This window comes from Malaya genurostris, chromosome 2, assembly GCF_030247185.1.
Source record: "Malaya genurostris strain Urasoe2022 chromosome 2, Malgen_1.1, whole genome shotgun sequence".
NCBI lineage: Eukaryota > Metazoa > Arthropoda > Insecta > Diptera > Culicidae > Malaya > Malaya genurostris.
Genome location: NC_080571.1, coordinates 81,471,567 through 81,487,351, shown reverse-complemented (window position 1 = coordinate 81,487,351; position 15,785 = coordinate 81,471,567). Strand labels below are relative to the sequence as shown.

At 39.2% G+C, this 15,785-nt stretch overlaps 1 protein-coding gene across 5 annotated transcripts in view; it reads left to right on the top strand.

The window, feature by feature from the left end:
* LOC131429462 (katanin p60 ATPase-containing subunit A-like 1) overlaps positions 1–15,785 on the top strand; it is a 52,509-nt gene extending 36,724 nt beyond the window's left edge. For 4 of the 5 annotated variants that reach the window (XM_058593600.1, XM_058593599.1, XM_058593601.1 and 1 more), the window contains exons 2-5: positions 3,720–4,057; positions 13,913–14,855; positions 14,917–15,150; positions 15,209–15,785. In XM_058593600.1, the coding sequence (XP_058449583.1) occupies positions 3,720–4,057; positions 13,913–14,855; positions 14,917–15,150; positions 15,209–15,407 (1,714 nt within the window). In that variant the 3' untranslated portion in view covers positions 15,408–15,785. The remainder of the gene's footprint in view (positions 1–3,719; positions 4,058–13,912; positions 14,856–14,916; positions 15,151–15,208) is intronic. The other variant, XM_058593598.1, reaches the window with a different exon arrangement.

Sequence of the window (15,785 nt, the reverse complement as noted above, 5' to 3'; positions counted from 1 at the left end):
AAAAATCAAACAAAAACGTTGGGGTCTATAAAAACTTCTACTCTAACTATACTACTTTGATTTGTTCACTTCTGATTAGCCTGCGCTGAGATACAGTGGACACCGCAAATCATGATTTTTAGAAGCGTCTTCAAAAATACCTCTTCACCGACTTATTTCTCAATATTTTTCCACGAAAAAAATACAAAATGTTATTCGAAGGATGCTTTTTGTCATGCAAAACATTTGAACGTATTTTGTTAAACGATAATTTTGAAAAAAATAGCAAAAATGATGATTTTTTCATCATTAAGAACCTGCCCCCCCCCCCCCCCCCCCATTTTAGGAAATCATAACTTTTGAATCACTCGATCGATTCCGCTAATTTTTGGATATGTTGTCAATAAATGCATATAGTTTTTAGGAAAAATAGGCGAATATTCATTAAAGTTTACGTTTCGTCTTTGACTCATCAGTGCGTTGCAGTTTATGTTGAACTGCTAGCGTGACCTGACGGATCAACATAAACCGCTTGGCAGATGTAAATTTAATGCTATTTGCAAAACATTTTCTGCTACCCAAGCGACGCGAAGCGAAGCGATGTGAAACTTGACAGATCGCACGAAGTCGTGCGACAGAGCTCCGTCCATTCAAGTTCAGCAGGAAACTGAAAAGTATGTCAGAGTGAACTCGATGCGTTGCGAAGCGACTACTGACCGATCGCATCACACTCACTCTGACATACATGTCATTTTTCTGCCGAACTTGAATGAACGGGGTTCTGCCGCGCGATTCCGTGCGATCTGTCAATTTTCGCATCGCTTCGCTTCGCGTCCCGTGTCGCTTTCTTTCTGGCTTCACCCTAAAAGTCCATAAGCGATTGCTGGGCTGCTCAAAGCGCCTCTATACAGTGTTGGTGATTGCTGAAAATTTGACAGAAGCTGCTCGATTTTTATCTATATTGTATACAACATTTTCAATCCGGTAGAAGATGCCACGAGAATTCGAGTCTCTCAATGCATGAACCTCGAGAGAATTTTTCTACATTTCTTCGCTCCACTTCATACTCTGAGTATTTCATGGGCCTTAAAAAAAATTCAGTCTGATAAGGATCGCCGCTGTGTGGAATTTACCAAGAGAGAATCGCAAGTTGACATTTTCATAGACACACTTAATTTTGCCACATTTGATTCGAGTGCGACACTTCAATTGTAAGTGTGGGGGAAGGTGTTCTGTTGCCGGAACCCCACCGTAACTTTTGACAGAAAGCAGATAGCGTCCATCCGACAAATGTCATATGTGTGTGTAATAGCAGCACGTTCTTTTTGTGCCGAATTGCGAAGCAAACAGTCACTTGTACTTTTTGCTGCGTTCAAAATAACCTTTAATTACGTGAATATCAACACAAAAGTTTTTTCTGACTTTTTTAAGAATATCATGAATTGAAGAGCGTCAATCGGAAAGTCGAGTGGATTGAATATTTATGAGGTGAAATAGATCTATTTTGTGATACAATACCGGATGCTATCAAAATTTTCGCAATCAAAGATTTTTTTTTGTAGTTTTCAAAATGTCTACCAATTTTGGTTATCGGTACCCCAAGATGTTCGGTTACCGCCACTCCATTGTTTTCGACAAATCGTGAAAAATGGTCAGTTATATGCAGGCTAACATCTAGCTGCTCATACAGCAGATGCTCCGGCTAAGAAAAAACGTTGAAGACCGTCCAAATTAATTCCAAAGGCGCCAATATCCAAATATTCGACCAAGAGAGCCAAGGCGAAGTCTCCATCAAGCAATGAAGACTTTTGTCAAAAACACTTCCAAAAAGAAAAAATCTGTTTTTTCTTCGAATAACTATAGTCTTTACTTATATTTTTTCCATTTTTAGCGAAATTTCTTCTTATATTTTTCCATTTTTAGTGAAATATCTCGGGGTGCCGGTAACCGAACACCTCTTTTAAAATGGCCAAAATATATCGCTTTACTAAATTGATAACAATTATTTTTCAATCAAAAGAATCAACTTAGTTCCTTAATCAGTTGTTAGCCAGGGACTTTAGCTTTTCATTGATGTATAGATGTCCGCATAATGTGCACTAAGTTAGAAGTTATGAGCAAAAAAGACAAGGGTGCCGGTAACCGAACACTCTCCCTCAAGTCTATTCAAATCTGATTCAAAACGAATAATAATGATTTCTATTTATAACACACTTGAATTCCTTAAAAAAAAACAGAACATCATTTGATGTATGACACTTAGTATTCGATTCGTTCGACAGACAAATAAATATGAACTTATGAAAATGTTTAGATTTTAACAGATTTATATCTGTAATTATTATGTATGCATTTTTCCATTAACTGAAATCACGAAAATTTTATGAGTATTACCCAAAAATAAATCAATATTAAATGGAGAATTTTTAAATGGCGTATCAGCATCATTACTTTTATGGGCTGGAATTTAGAAGCATAAATGAAGCTTACTTGATGTGTTAGTGAGTCTAGAACTTGAAATGTTTTTAGAGAAACACATTTTGAAAAGGTGTCGATTTTTAGCAGTGTGTTCTCCCAACTCGATTCTACATTGTGTGAAAAAGGTAATAAAATATGCATTTAATTCTTATTTCTCCTACACAACGCGTTTGATCCATCGTATTGCAGTGAATGAAAAACTCCATCCTATCTCAAGAGCATCTTTCTTGTTTTTAAATTTCAATTTCAGCAAATACATTATCGTTTTTTTTTTTGGCTCAATGGGCCTTCCATTGTGAGAAGGCCTTTAAACAGTGCAATATTTCCTGCTTACCTGGCGTATATCTGCAACATAACTGCATCAACCTGTTGCTTCCGTCCATTGACAAAGATTCGAACAATGTGACCGTATAGCGTATTCAATATATTTCCACACCTAGTAAAGCACGAGGAATGCTTTTTATTCATTCAATTTTGCATTACTGCACTAACCTTGTACAATCAAGGAAAGGTTTTGGTTAGACCTAGTGCAAGGAAATGGTTTCAGTTAGATCTGCTACCTTTCTTTTCCCTTCGGAGTTTTGAATGTGGATTTTCTGACTTTCGTCTTGAAAATTCAATAATGTGAATGGTACATTTAGATTGTTAAAATATGACAATTCAGTAGCTATTCGATCCGTTGTTAAAAAAAATCTTTGTCCGGAACGATGGTGTCTTCCAGAAATTTCTACCGGTATTCTGGATGAAAGAAAACCTCATGATTTTGTGGCTTCACGAGAAGAAGATAGAATTACAATCGTTCCTTAAGACAGAATACTTGAACGGGATTAGGTCGTTTCACTTTCGTTCCATGATGTCCTACTGAACTCCATGCGATTGGCGGTGTTGAAATTTGTCGCGTTAGAATAATTTCTTGATTTGCTAGATTTAGCTTGTAGTTTGGTCATGCGACGACCGGTCGTGGACTACCAGAAGAAAAAGTGGCACACCGACCAAAGCACTCCAACGGCTATTGGTGTCAAGGTATTCAAGCTTAGGAGTAGCTGTCGTGATTGAGGATTAATTGAAAATTTTCACGATGTCGGTTTCATATTTTCGCACCACCACCACGGTGGAAAATTTAGGACTGAATTAAAGACCTGTGGTCAACAGAACTGATTACTGCTATGCATTACACTTGCCACGATTATAGTATTATAGCATTTCCATACCCTGTAAGATTCGCATGCTGATTGCAAATTTTCCATATTGTTTCCTTCCAGCTCACAGCCTTCTACGTCCAGTTTTCAACACATGGCCCGGATGATGGATACGCTGATATTGGACAATTTAGCCCCTTTCGCATTCACCAAAATTACCACCACTCATCGTCCGTCAAGGATCGCTGCAACGAACCTCGGACCGGCAAATGTATCGTCGAGCGGTTCCGGGTCAGGTGGAGTTCCTGGAATGGGAGGAGGGGTCAAAAAAGCGACCAGTACATCCAACGTGTCGACCAGCTGCGGTAGTAGTGGTGGTGGCAGTGGAAGCGGAGGAGGGGGAGGCATCGGTAGCTCGTCGATCCGTGTCAACCTGCAGAGGAATAAACTTCCCACACAAGGTCAGCATGGAAATTGTGTTTCTTTTTACACGACGGTTGTGTAGCGGTGAGGGAAATCGGATTCTTAGCGTAGAAAGGCGCGAGTTGAAACGAAGAAATGAGGTCAATTGGGGTGGTTAATTTTACGTCTATCTTTCGAGATTTAATGAATGGAACCATTGGCCTGGATACCTATATTAACTGGCCAGAGGCAACTATTCTTACTTTAATATGCGGACACCCTTCTGATATCATTAACCCAAATTAGTCTACATTCATTTCTTTCTAAAGTTACTAACTGAAAAACATGAACTTTATCAGGAGTGTGTTTTCTGAAGGAGCTGTATTTTGAAAAGGATTTTCTAAGATGGACAAATTTCCATAAATGCGCGTACTTATCTGAGCTTTGATTTTGATGTTTTTCATAAATACGTTTATTTCATAGAAAATATACACAAATTTTTCTTCGCCGTGCATCCACAATACATAGTACTTTAATCCTAATACATTTCGAATATCGTTTTAGTATGTTGGTATTCATTAGTTAATCTAAACACAGTTTTTATCAAGCGATTCGCTATTATAAATTACATTAAATAAAATACATTTATTCTTATAACTATTTCAGGTTTGTTTGTATCAGCTCATCACTTTTATTCAATATTGGATAGCTGGCTATTGGTTGAACTCATAGAAGAGAAAAGAGTCGAACATAAAATAAAATTAAAATTGGAACTCCAGTAGACTTAATGAAATGATAAAGAAGTTTCATGTAAGGAAGATCACGAGTGTTGCATTTATGATCGGAAATGCAATATTCTGATAGAAAGTAAAATTTCAAATCATACTTAAATATTGATCTAGTCCAAACTTTCAATCATCTGTCTTTGGAATCACATGGTTTTATTAAGTGTTTCCTAGCAATCAGTGTGATGAATTATGGTTGAAATCTGTTTGGTTGATTACTCGAAGTTTTAGATTGCATCTTTTTATTGAAAACAGAGATATGTATTCTATATAAAAACTCGAATATTTTTTTGATGAATGAAATAATTTCCAGATATTTATGGAAAAGTTTGATATGATTATGCGATATAGTGCAACTTGAGAAATGGGTAACAAATCATCAGACTTTACAATTTGTGATTTTGACATAACTACACGTATCAAAAGTGGGTACTGGCCAAACATATCAAAATAAGGGTAATTTTATACTCAGATTTCATTTGAAGAGACTGGGTGAAACAGTACTCAGTGCTGGATACTGCAAAATGCAATTATTTATCAGGTGTACAACTTTACTTCCGCCGTTTTTTTTCCAAAATTAAAAGCTTTATTGCGAAAAAGTGCTTACAGATGTATTATTCAAAGTATTGTCCGTTGTCAGCGACAACTTTCTCCCATCTTTCCGGCAATTTTCGGATCCCGGCTCGAAAAAAGGAGTCCTCTTTTGACGCTATCCATGAAGCAATCCATTTCTCCTACTCTTCGAAGGATTGAAAATGTTGATCTGCCAGGCCACCGTGTGCCACCGAACGGAATAGGTGGAAGTCAGAAGGGGCGACATTTGAGGAATACGGCGGGTGGGGCAAGACTTCCCATTTCAGCGTTTCCAGGTACTTTTTGACCACTTTTGCGACGTGAGGCCGAGCATTGTCGTGTTGGAGGATGACTTTGTCATGTCGCTCTTGATATTGTGGCCGCTTTTCTTTTAGCGCGCGACTAAGGCGCATTAGTTGCGTTCGGTAGCGATCTCCTGTGATAGTTTCACCCGGTTTTAAGAGCTCACACCGAGCTGATCCCACCAAATACAAATCATAACCTTGGGGCCGTGAATATTCGATTTTGCCTCCTACGAAGTAGTATGCCCGGGCTTTCCCCATGATTTTCTGCGTTTAGGATTATCGTATCGAACCCACTTTTCATCACCGGTTACGATTCGATGTAAAAACCCCTTACGATTTTGTCTTTGAAGCAGTTGCTCACATGCACTCGATGTCCCTCGGTTTCAACTCGTACGGCACCCTGTTTGCTTCTCTCTGAATTATGCCTAGGGCCTTGAGACGTTTTGAAATAGCTTGCTGACTCACTACCAACGATTCGGCAAGCTCTTTTGGGTTTGGCATGAATCTTCATCAAGCAATGCTTCTAGTTGTTCATCTTTGAAGGTTTTTTCTTTTCCACCACCACGTTTGTCTTCGACATCGAAATCACCATTTTTAAAACGTTGAAACCACTCCCGACACGTTCTTTTATTCAGAGCAGCATCACCGTAAGTTTCTGAGAGCATTCGATGCGCTTCAGCTGCATTTTTTTTTTCGAATTATAACAGAAAAGTAAAACTTCCCGCTAATGGCGAGAATTGGGCACATAAACAGACATTTTCGAGCTTGAATAATACGAAAACAAGAACAACTGTCACTGAAACGGCGATGACAACTCGTTAGGTACTGTACACTCTCACTGCAAAGGCATTATCATCTATGTATTTTGACCAGCCTCAGCCGGTACAGCCATCTATCGGAAAACGGCGCAAGTAAAGTTGTACACCTGATAGAATATTATAATATAATATACAACCAGAAGGTGGTTTTAAACCATTAATTAGCGTCAACTTTACAAAAGCTGCACGTTACACTAATTTTTCTGCATCCTCACTTTCAATGAACAATCTTCTATTCTCTTTGACAAAATTATGGAATTGTTAGCTTAGTTTCTATGCCAATATTAGGCTCCATATTTTTCATCCCCTATACGAAGGAATTCTCTTTTGTAATCTGAAATAATGATCAATGTTTTAATAAGGTTTGATTCTTTCTACACTTTCAAATTATACCTGCTTACCATCCGTGACTTCTTTAAAAGCATGCTGATTGTGTATGAGACCTTTGGCAAATACTTTTTTAAGTCAACTTCCTGATTGAAGCTCATCCATTTTTTCAAACGTAATCTTGCTATTCAACTCTTAACAAATGGCAAACACTGTGACATTTGCACAACGCTTTTAAAGAATCTCAAGCCGCTAGGAACTTTTCAACCATGAATGAGTTGAATTTTGACCATTTTATTTGAGGAACAGCAGTACTGAGATTAATATTCTTTTACCCATTTTCCCAATTGGAAAAGTACTCATTTTGTTACAGTTAGGACTGATTCAAAATCTGGGTATTTTTGGATTGCATTAATGAGTAGTTTCATTAGCCCGTGCATAATAAACCGTCTTTTGCATTGATAAAGATACCAATTAGACTCAAGACAGATCTCAAATGACAGATGAATGCATGTTGGCAAGTAACATACTCTCTTCCAATCGTAGCAACTCTAAGACCTTTATTTGCATAGAAATAGTGTCTAAGAAGATGTTGTTGAATCTATTACCTTTTAATAATTTTAAAAATTTATCTGCAAAATTAAGTGAAACAAAACAAAAGCTTATTTTATGTCAAAATTTTTATTTTAAGCTTCTTATTAAAACCAACCTTTGACGTTAATTTGATACCTTTTTTATACCTTTAAAATGAAGAAGTTACTGTAGAAACAATTTTAAGTAATTGGCAATACATTAAGTTTTCGAAAATAGTATTTTAATTACTAGAATATGATTTTACACATCACGAGCAATAAATTGGCCTGTCTCCTAGATTTAACCGTTTTTGAGACAATTAGACATGAGATAAAAAAATGAATTTACTTGCATATGGTTTTTTCGTTTTTTTTCATTTGCATATGCATATGGTTTTTGCCTTTCTCGTAAATAAAGGTTGTTCAATCACTGTGAAAACCGATTTTTGAACCGAAACCCTGAGGACCGAGTGTCATATACTATTCGACTCAATTCATGGTGTACGCAAAATGTCTGTATGTGTGAATGTGTGTATGAATGTAACATTTTTTTGCACTCACTTATTTCGGAGATGGCTGAACCGATTTTCATGAACTTACATTCAAAAGAAAGGTCTTGTAGCCCCATACAAGAGTTTTATTCGAATCTGACTTTCGGTTCCGGAATTAAAGGGTGATATGCGCAAAAAAATTAAAATAAGTGCACTAACTTTCCTCAGACACGGCTGAACCGATTTCCACAAATTTGTATTCAAATGAAAGGTAAAATTATCTCACACAAAGTTCCTGAATTCTATTTCGATCCGACTTCCGGTTCCAGAATTACAGGGTGATTAGTGTAAAAATTTCAATTTCAAATTACTTCCTCACTTCTCTCAGAGTTTCCGTGTGGCATCCGGCGGAATTATTTTTTACCAAGAATTGATCCACTGGTTTCCTGTTCCATGTCGTAAAGGCCACAAAAATAGGAACTCCTAAGTCAAGGTGTATTTCCGTGCCGATGGCTGGATGGCTGCAGGAGGTTAAACAATGCAGTCGTGAACGGAATATCTTGGGGTTTTCCCTTACTGTGTTAAGCGAAGCTCTGGCACAGTGGACGACTTCTTTCTTCGCAACTCGTGGGATTTAAATGATTAAAACATTAAAAAAAAATCCTTACATGGTTCGCTATAGGCGATTATAAGCCAATATATTTGGTTTCTGGTAGCTGTTGTACGGTTAGTGCTGGAGGTGAAATGTTCGTTACTCTAATTGATAATGGTTAGAGTGGCACAAATCAATCTTCAGCATAAACGTACAGCAACTATGAATCTATCCAGACTTCTGCAAGAAGGTAAAGCTTATATAGCTTTGGTTCAAGAACCATATTTCCAAAAGGGAAACTTCTACGTTGGAAAATTGTTAAACCCAGTTTTTGTTACCTTCAACAAGACCGGTATGACTAATCCACGTGAAATGCCTCGAGCATGCATACTTGCAAATAGTGCTCTCGATGCTTCTCTCATATCGGAGCTCACAACTCGGGATATTTGTGCTGTCACAGTTGGTATGACTATTGATGGCATAGACAGGAAATATGTCTATTGTTCGGCATATTTACCGCATAACCAACCTTCGCCAAGCGATGACTTCGAAAAGGTAGTATTATACAGCTGCAAAAGTGATTTACCGCTTGTAATCGGCAGTGACATAAATGCTCACCATATCATTTGGGGCAGCACAGATATAAATTCGAGAGGCTCTGATATGATGGAATTTGTAAGCAGTACAAACCTGCACATAGTCAATGCAGGAAACCGTCCAACTTTTGCGAGATCTGGAAGAGAGGAGGTTTTGGACGTAACTCTCTGCTCTGAAAGAATTGCGCATGAGTTGGTGAATTGGCTCGTCTCCGATGAGCTCGAACCTTCGTTGTCTGATCATAAGTACATATTCTTTGATCATTCAAACGTTAAATTTGATATTATCACATATCGTAATCCCAAATCTACAAACTGGGACCTCTATGAAGGGGGCTTGGCGACTAGATTTTACGGGTACCAACCAACAATTGAAACCCCAATTGATTTGGAAAATGTTGTCGACGAGACAAATTCACTCATAGTTGCAGCATATGAAGAGGCTTGTCCACTTCGGATTGTGCGAGCTACTAACATAGAGGAACTCCTTGGTGGAATGCTGAACTTGCTAGACTAAGGAAACTATGCAGAAGAGTTTGGAACCACCGACGCAGGGATGGGTCGGAGGCATTCGTGTAGGGTCGAAGGGCTTACAAAAATGCTCTTCGATCGTCTGAGCGAAGTGGTTGGATAAGCCTCTGCACGAATGTCTCTAGTCTCAACGAGGCTAGAAGATTAAATAAGTTACTTTCGAAGTCCAAGGACTTTAATGTCAGTTTCTTAAGAACTTCAGATGGTGAACACTTGTCTGAAGAGGGTGATGTACTTCACTATCTTTTTAACACTCACTTTCCAGGATGTATGGATCCATCACCGACAGCTCTTCCCGAGACTTTTTCAGGTAGTTACGATTCTTAGGCCCTTGCTCGAAGCGTTGTGACGATTGAATCGGTCAAATGGGCAGTTGAGAGTTCTGCTCCGTATAAGTCTCCTGGAAAGGATGGAGTTTTCTCAGTGTTACTGCAGAAAGGGTATGAACATTTCAAACATGTTTTGAAGAAAATACTTACTTTTAGTCTTGCGACTGGATGTATTCCAAGAGCCTGGCAGGAAATTATTGTCAAATTGATTCCCAAAGGCGGTCGCGACACTTATGAGGAAGCGAAGAGTTTCAGGCCTATCAGTCAAAGCTCATTTCTTCTTAAAACAGTGGAACGCATAGTAGATCACTATATCAGGAATGTTAGTCTGCCGACGATTATCATATATTGATGACCGGTATAAGCATTAACACTCTCTTTGATTTAATGCAACAAGCCCTGCGATCTGTTGAACAATGGTGTTGTCAGGTTGGATTATCTGTAAATCCGGGCAAAACATCAAAGGTGCTTTTCACTCATCTTAGGATAATCACAGGAGCTCGTCTGTTACAGTTCTTTGGTTCAGAGGTTACTGTGGTCGATCAAGTTAAATACGTCGGGGTTATTCTTGACTCAAAACTGAATTGGTCTGCTCACATTGATTTCAGGATTAAAAGAGCTTGCATGGCTTTCGGCCAATGCAGACGAGCTTTTGGAAAATCATGGGGACTCAAACCCAGATATATTCATTGGATCTACATGACTATTGTTAGACCAATTTTAGCATATGGATGTCTTGTATGGTGGCAGAAAGGAGAAGTCGCGACAGTTCAGTCAAAGCTAAATGATCTCCAAAGGATGGTCCTAATGGCGATGACAGGAGCATTCACGACAACTCCTACTGCTGCTCTAGAGGCGCTACTGTGCATTAAACCACTACATGTGTTCCTAAAACAAGAAGCATTATCTTGTGCATACCGTCTTAAGGTTACAGGGCTTTGGAACAGTAACCCATTAGATTATGCTACCAGCCACACTCGCTTGTGGTCTCAAATGGTTACGTGGGATGAGTATTTACTCGCTCCTAGTGACCTAACTCTCACGTGCAGTTTTCCTTTCAAAACATTCAATGTGAGCTATCCTCTTCGTGAGGAATGGTTGATTGATTATTTAGAACGACAACTTGATGAACACATAGTTTGTTATACGGACGGTTCTCTGTTGAATGGTCGTGCTGGTGCTGGTGTCTACTGTCGTGAAATGAGGCTTCACTTGGTAGATACTGTACTGTGTTCCAAGCAGAAATCTATGCAATTCTGTGTGGAGTACAATCGGCACTTTAGCAGAGGATCTGTGGTAAACGAATTTATTTTTGTTCCGACAGTCAGGCAGCCTTAAAAGCACTCAGTTCGAATCACTCACGGTCGAATCTAGTGATCGCATGTCGAACTCAAATTGAAGACCTCAGCATTTCAAATGCTGTTTACTTCTTATGGGTACCCGGCCATTCTGGTATTACTGGAAATGAATGGGCTGATGAGTTGGCTAGAGCTGGTGCAACGAATGATTTCGTTGGTCCGGAACCAGCTTTACCACTGTCAACAAGTTGGATAAAGCACAAGATTCGTTCTTGGGCTGCATCTAAACATGCCAGCTACTGGCGCAGCTTGCAAACTTGCGCTCAGACAAAAGCATTTCTACCAGATTTAAATCTGAAAATGTCAAAGTGTCTACTGCATTTCTCCAAGCATCATTGCAGTATTCTGGTCAGAGCTCTGACCGGACATTGCAAACTCAATTATCACATGGCTACTATTCAACGTGCTGAGCATTATTCGTGTGATTTGTGTGAATGCGATTATGGTACTTCATATCATCTGATATGTAACTGTCCCGCATTGACGCAGCTACGTATCCGGGTTTTTGGTTCTCCATACATGGTTGAGTCTGTGTATGCGGAGCTAAAATTGAAGGATATTCTCTAGTTTCTTACCCAATGTGGTAAGGAGCTATAGACAGAAGGGTTCATCGTTCTTCCTGGAGTGAATGAATACCTTCTGTAATCACCTTCAATAAGGGTTAGCAGATTGTTTGGCATCCTTTAGGGGGTACCGAATTTACTTCTGCTCGTACATACTGCGAATCGTTCTGCATTCTTCCGGGAGTGCAGAATGATGTCGCTTTTGTAAGATCTCTAAATCCTCTCGGGGGTTGGAGGTTTCATTAACAGCAGACTGTTCGGGACCTCGTAGAGGTTCTGAATTTACTTCTACTTCCACTAAATGTGATCCTCAGCAGATTGTTCTGCATACCTTAGGGGTGCAGAATTTACTTCTGCTTTTATGTGTTTTTGTGTCGTCAATTTTTCCCATCCTCCTACTCCAACCCTTACCATTTCCTTTCAATCCTTCCCTCTTATATATCGGGAAAATGATGCTAAAAACAAATTGATGGCAAGGCACAAATCTCCAAATATCAAGGGGAACGTGCCATTTGAGCCAATTTGTTCTGATTCCACTTCTCTCAGAGATGGTGCGACTGATTTTAACAAACTTAAAGCAATATTAAAGGTCCCATACAAAACTTCCAAATTTCATCCGGATTCGACTTACGAGTTTGGAATTATAAGGTGGAGTGTGTTAAAAATTGGATACCGTCACTTTAAGCGGTGAATCAAAAAAAAACAACACAAAACTGCCCTCAAAACTAGTCCAATCGGTAGCCATTACCAGTAGATAACTAAACAAATCAATTCCGGTTTCCTTGATTCCTGGCTACCGATTTCGGATGCACCGGAAAGTGATTATATATTCCAAAATGAATCTCACTTACTTTTCTCAGAGATGGCGCGATCGATTTTAACGAACTAAAGACCAAATGTTCTGTTACCCTATAAATATACCCTATACATAAACCAGCAGGTGTAGCACCGGCTGCATCACATAAGTGTTAGTGCCCTATGCTGTAATGAAAAACGAAGTATCACACCACCAAAGTTATCAGCTGGTAGCTGGTAGCTGGTAATTTTGTCAAATTATTCTGAACACTTTTCTTCAGGTGTAAGAACCTGTTCATATATAAATTTTACGATGAAAAAAACGATTGCGTTTGTGAAAGAGTAAAATGAATAGTGTGGAACGGGAATGATTTTTAATGGTGTTTCGTATATCATATATTCAAACCAGGGGCCTTACATTAACATGCTGGAATGCGCAATTTAATGTTATCGTCTCAAGGTGAACGGTGCAAAATTTTTTAAGAAATATTCTACAAAATTTTTTTTGTACAGAACAAGATCTACGATTACGGTAACCTATAACCTTTACCTTCGTCACTTAAAAAATTAACTTTAATTGTATCCATTGATATCCATACTACACATTGTAAGTGCAGGAAATTGTACAATATTAATTTTTGTGGTGTGGGGTGCAGATCCATGATATTCAAATTTCTAACACCAGGAAACATGGTTTACAATTGATCCTTAAACAAAATTTTATTTTGAGCAGCCTCCGTTCCAGTGAATAGTTTGATCCCAACATTCAAGAGGCTCAAGTCCACTAATGAGCACTCAGAGTCTAAGACTTAGTTGTTAGCCAATGAAGCAGCTCTCTTAGACAAAACAATGCGCATATCCTACGCATCGTTGAGTTTCCTGTAATTAGGTCTAAAGAAGGTAAAACTAGTACTCAGGTACGTCTCTTGTGTCAGATAATAGGAGTACAATTTGAAATGCCGGCAAGCCAAACGCAGGATTTTTCTTAAACAAAATTGCTGCCGGAATGCATCCGAGGTGATAACCTTCAGTTATACTTGTTCCTGGCTCCAGTTTCGAAAATAAGGAAAGTAGTGGTAACTCGTTTCAATTTATCAAATAAAATAAAGAGAAAGGCATCGTTATTGCACTAGGTGGATTGAAAGATAAACCAACTGAAATATTTAGATAACAAACCAATCTTATGGAAGAAATTTTTTCAGTTATCTTTGAAACTACTGAAGATTTCTACATATCTAAATAGGCTTAAATCAGACAATAAATTCACCTTTGATTAAAGATTTTCTACTTTCAGAGGTGCACCCGAATCCGCGGCTTGCTGGTATGGCTTCCAACGCATCGTCTCCACCCACAGCAACCGATTCACGCTGGATATCGTCATTGCGCCGCCGGGACCCAGAGCTTCAACCAACGTTGCCTTCAATCAACAATTCTAACCACCATAGTACCTCGTCCTTAACGCACCAGGCCAGTGTCGGATATGCGAGCTCAACAAATACGCTAAGCGAGCGGCGCAGTAGCCGCAATAGTGGCCAGAAGTCCTCCCTTCGAAAGAGCCGTTCGGTGGAACGCATCAGAGCGAGAAAGTTGGCTACGTCGAAGATAAAAGAACGCCCGAAAAAGTCTTCGTCCGAGGAGGGTGGCGGATCAGATGACCAGGAGGTTACCTCCGTGGAGGAGAATTCTCCCCAACAACAGCACTCGCCAGTGAAGCGGATTGAGAAACCGAAAATCTTCAGTTCCCTCGGATACGAACCTCATTTGATAGACACGTTAGAGAAAGACATGCTTCAAAAGAATCCCAACGTACAGTGGAACGATGTCGCCGGATTAAACGAAGCAAAATCCATACTACAGGAGGCGGTCGTTCTTCCGGTTATTCTGCCCGATTTTTTCCGTGGTATTCGACGTCCCTGGAAAGGTGTTCTGATGGTTGGTCCTCCCGGTACCGGTAAAACGATGTTGGCAAAGGCGGTCGCCACAGAATGCGGCACCACATTCTTCAACGTCTCATCAAGCACATTAACTTCCAAATATCGCGGAGAAAGTGAGAAACTTGTGCGGTTGCTTTTCGAAATGGCACGATTCTATGCACCCAGTACGATTTTCATCGACGAAATTGATTCGTTGTGCGCATGTAGGGGAAGTGACTCCGAACACGAGGCCAGTCGACGTTTTAAAGCGGAATTACTGATTCAAATGGATGGTTTGAATGCTTCTTGGTAAGTATCATAATTTCTGAGTTATTATTAGCCTGGTTGTAACATTATTCCTTTTCCCTAGTGATGAAAAAATCATCATGGTACTAGCGGCAACAAATCACCCATGGGATATAGACGAAGCCTTCAGAAGACGGTTTGAAAAACGAGTCTACATCGGTCTTCCGAACGATAATACTAGGAAAGCACTAACGGAACTCTGTCTGAAAGGAGTGAATGTGTCAACGGATTTGGATATGGAGGGAATAGCGGAACAACTGCGGGGTTATACCGGTTCGGACATTGCAAATGTTTGTCGGTAGGTATTCACTAAATTCCGGTACAGGACAGTGAATGAATAAACTGTTAATTTTCAGGGACGCTGCTATGATGGCAATGAGACGACACATCAACGGCTTGAGTCCATCGGAAATAAAAATGATACGTCGTGAAGAGGTCGATCTTCCGGTTTCGGCACAGGACTTCCAGGATGCAATGGTGAAAACTCGTAAATCGGTTTCTGCCAATGATGTGGTTCGTTATGAAACCTGGATGGATGAGTACGGATCGTGCTAGTGCTATATATAAGCTCAACGGGAGTTCTGCATACCCCTTTGAATGCGGTATGGATCCCTAATCGCTCTCTTTATATATATATATATACATCTCCTAATTCTCAACTCATCCATCTCAAGCGAAGATATTGATCAATACCACTGTGTTCATTTGCAATGCTCGAAATAGCCAGAAATGTTTAGTTTAGTTTATTTTCATTTACTCTCGACCTTAGATCGAATGTAATGCTGTGTTATCAATACCGTTTACAAAAATACATGTTACCTTCAATTAGAATTTAAAGTACCTATGTTATGATATGATTCTCGTATGACTTATGCATTAAATTATTTGTATGTCATGAAAAAGTCTATCTTCATTGTTGCTAATAAAGAAATC